This window comes from Ipomoea nil, unplaced genomic scaffold (genome assembly GCF_001879475.1).
Source record: "Ipomoea nil cultivar Tokyo-kokei standard unplaced genomic scaffold, Asagao_1.1 scaffold2387, whole genome shotgun sequence".
NCBI classification, from domain to species: Eukaryota; Viridiplantae; Streptophyta; class Magnoliopsida; order Solanales; family Convolvulaceae; genus Ipomoea; species Ipomoea nil.
In genome coordinates this window covers 627,099-630,921 of record NW_017618815.1, presented here as the reverse complement: position 1 = coordinate 630,921, position 3,823 = coordinate 627,099, and the positions used below count along the sequence as shown (strand labels likewise).

At 43.6% G+C, this 3,823-nt stretch overlaps 1 protein-coding gene across 1 annotated transcript; it reads left to right on the top strand.

Annotated features, from left to right (window-relative positions):
* Positions 1–2,113: 2,113 nt before the first annotated feature.
* On the top strand, positions 2,114–2,977 carry LOC109152131. The gene has a single exon (XM_019299706.1). It carries the CDS (start codon positions 2,114–2,116, stop codon positions 2,975–2,977), a length of 864 nt encoding a protein of 287 aa, XP_019155251.1.
* Positions 2,978–3,823: the final 846 nt, after the last annotated feature.

The following is a 3,823-nucleotide window of genomic DNA, read 5'->3' as shown; positions in this document are numbered from 1 at the left end:
ATTGTGTGATATTCTTGATAAACCTAGATTCCTAATGATTGTGTGATGTTCTTGATAAATTGGATTGGTTCTTGATGATTAAAGGATGAATTACGTTCTTGATGATTTAATATAATTAGAGCCCTAGGATGTATTGTGAAACTCGTGTGGTGTTATTCTTGATATATTGGGTGGGAATTCGCATGTTTGGGTGTTAATTATGTTTAGAAAGCATGATAGGATATGTGCCGTATGTTTCTTGCTTGTGATCCGTTAATTGTCTACGTGTTGTCATCAATTGCGTTTAAAGGTGTCTAAGCATGGTTTTGGGTTCCACCAGGGTTCCCGGGGCGTTATTTGTGAAAAAGAGTCAGTGGGGGGTAGGGGACCCGCCACCTACCCGCGGCCAGATGACTGCCCAATTGCGTTTAAAGGTGTCTAAGCATGGTTTTGGGTTCCACCAGGGTTCCCGGGGCGTTATTTGTGAAAAAGAGTCAGTGGGGGGTAGGGGACCCGCCACCTACCCGCGGCCAGATGACTGCCCGCCGGGCACCCGCTGCCCGGAAACTCGTCACCGGCGGGTGACCCTTCACCCACCGGCTACCCGCTGGAAACTGTCCCACTTCGGGATCCCGGCTTCCCCGTTTGTTGTTCCCCCGACCCCCGTGGTGTCCCAACGGACTCCGTCTATCGTGCCTATGTCTAGTTTGACGTTCGGGTACCATTCGTAGGATGAATGAGTCTTATATATTACATGCTAGTTGAATCGGCATCTCGTTGACCTAGGTGTAAGAAGTATGAACCCCTTAGGATTATTCTTAGTAGGTGGATGATCACGCATAGGTTTCGTTATACGATTTCTCCCCCTTCCCAATGTGCCAATGTGGGTTGCATGTGTTTGCTATGTGTTATGTGTGCATGATACCCCAATTTGGTTGCGATCAAATTGGTTATTCCTGTGCTGCGGTTCAGAAGCTGGCTGCGGTCAGATTTACACTCTCGGGCTGCGGTTCACCGTTTGGTTGCGATCAAACGTTTTACATGAGCTGCGGTTCATATTCCTGGCTGCGGTCAGATGACTACTCTTGGGCTGGGTCCACTGTTTGGTTGCGATCAAACATTATGAAGAGCTGCGGTTCATCGGTCGGTTGCGATCGACCCCTCAGTGTTGTGATACGGGGCAGGGTGCTGCGGGGCCGTTTCAGAGCTATATGCGCTAACCCTCATGTATGGGCATGCGATTGATCCTGTGGCGCCAACAAAGTGTGCTATGTGATGAGATATGGATGGTTTGATGATACGAATGTTATGAAAGTGTGACCATAGGATACATGCTAGTAAACCGTATATGCTTGGTTATGACTATTGGCTGTGCTTATCTCTATCTGTCGAGTCTGTTCCCTATGCTTGTGAATTATATGACTGTTGACTGTGCTTATCCCTATCCGTCGAGTCTATTCCCTGTTTTAAAAGCTAGAGTCTCTTAGGATATATCTTCATGCTTCGAAATGGTTTTTCTTATATCTATATATATGCCTATATGTATTGTATTTCAACGCGTTGGAGTGGGTTACCAGCATCTCTCGCTGAACAGATATATTTGGCTTTCAGGCACAGAGGGGTAGACACTGGAGCGCGCTAGAGTCTTGGAGCGTAGAAATAGATAGTTTCCCTTTCGGCCTGCGTGCCACGCTTATGCATTTACATTATTGAGGATATTAGTTAGTTAGCCTGTGCACCTGAGTTCTCTAGCTCAGGTGTGGCATAGCACCCCGTACTCTTTATATTATGTTTTGGGATTTAATGAGAATTTACCTTTATTATATAAGTCTTAAAAGTTGAAAAATTTCGGGGTGTTACAGTGCGCAACTGCAAAACCATGAAGGAAATTTGGGTCAATCTCATGAGCTTAGGAGAGGGAGATGAGCAGGAGAAGGACAACAAGCTTACAATGGGCATGAAGAAGCTCGAAGACTTCAAGATGCTACAAAACGAAACGATCACTGAAATGGAGCTTAGATTCACGAAACTTCTTGGAGACATTTTAGATCTTGGGAAGGAGCTAACTCAGAAGGAGAAAAATCTGAAGATACTTTGAGGACTTCCAAAGTCTTGGGATATGAAGGTGACAACTATGAGAGATCACCAAGACTTGAAGATCACTCAAATGACTAAAATCTTCAGTGATCTCAACGCTTACGAGTTCGAGCATGAGCCCAAAGAAATTGAGGAAACGGAAACCAGAAATATCGCTCGCTCTGACGAACAATTTGCCTTGTTTTTGCATAAGTTTAAAAGGTTTATAAGGAAGAACAATTTCCAAGAACTTCAAACGTTTCCAAGCTCTTCCAACCAAAGGCACACCGAAAGAACACCTCAGTCTTCAAATCAAGGAACGGTAGATGCAAAAGTGCTATGCTATAATTGTCGGAAGCCAAGACACTACAAAGCAAACTGTCCTCATCTTATGGTCCGCAAGTACCAAGACTTGGAACCTAGCACAAGCTCACCGAAAGATGCTACTGAATCCAGCAAAAGAGGTGGAAAACAAGAATCAAGTCATTCACGACACCAAAGAAGAAGGAAAGCAATGGTTGTGAATGAACCGACTGAAGTGGCTGAACCCGAAACCAGTGCCTCAAGTTCAAGCTCAGAAAGTGAAAGTTTGGGAGATGAAAAGGGACTTTTGTGTCTCTTCAGTCGAGAGAAAGATGAAAGTGATATGTGTCTAATGGCCAACAATAATGAGGTAAACTCTCAAACCTCTTCATCAACTCAAGTAGAAACTAGCTCGGACAGTGAAGGAAATCCAAATGAAAAAATCTTTGAGATGATGATGGATTTCGAGGTAATTAAAAGCACATACTCCAAATTAAAAGAAGAGAACTCTCGACTATTGATCAGCTATGATGAGCCAAGACGCGTTAGAATCAATAACATCAAGCTAGCCATCGCCAATGATCAGCTCGAGAAGCAAGTTCTTCTTCTTAAGGAGTAGTGTACAGAAAGAGAGTTACGAGAGCAAAATCCGCGTGAGGTTATTGCATCATTTACTAATTCTTCTAAGATGATAGACAGAATGGTGAATGCATCAAGACCGCCAAGGGAAAAACCCAGAATTGGCTATGACCCAAGCTCCCCATCACAAGTCCTGTTGAACAAGCCTACTGGCCCTTCTTCCAGTAGAGGTCTAAAGTCCGTATTTGTTCAAGGACCAACCCAGATGCCTGAGCCGATGACACAGATTGACAATGGTAATAAACCACAAACAACAAGCCAATCTAAAGGAAAGGTTGTCCAACGGGTTGTGGAACCCCCAAATGGAAATCTCTTGAAAGGCAATCCTAGACATAATAATAATGTAAAAAGGAATGGACCAAAAGCAACTAGACCTAGTCTACATTGCCAAAAAGGTCAGCCTACAAGAAATAACCAAAAAGGGGCAAATCCGAATGTCAATTAGAGGCAAAATCGTTCAGCTTATCAACGAAAGAACCCTTTACGAAGGAATCAGAAAGATGGACGAGATAGGCATGCTAAGCCTAAGAGGTCACTTAGAAGACCGATGATGGGAAACGGATGGAGTGGACCTTCCGAGGAAGACTGGCTTGAATATCCTGAACCTTTATCGAAAGCAGAATTTGAAAAGATTCATCTATATAAACAAACTAACTATTCTAAGCAATATCGCAATCTACTCGACACCTATTTTCAAAGTCGATATAAAGCCAAAACTTTTGCAAAAATCCATTATGCTTATCGAATCTTTAATGGCTATAGAGGACCGAGGATGAGCAACACCAGCTCTAGGTTCATCTAGGTCCTGAAACTATCCACTAACCCT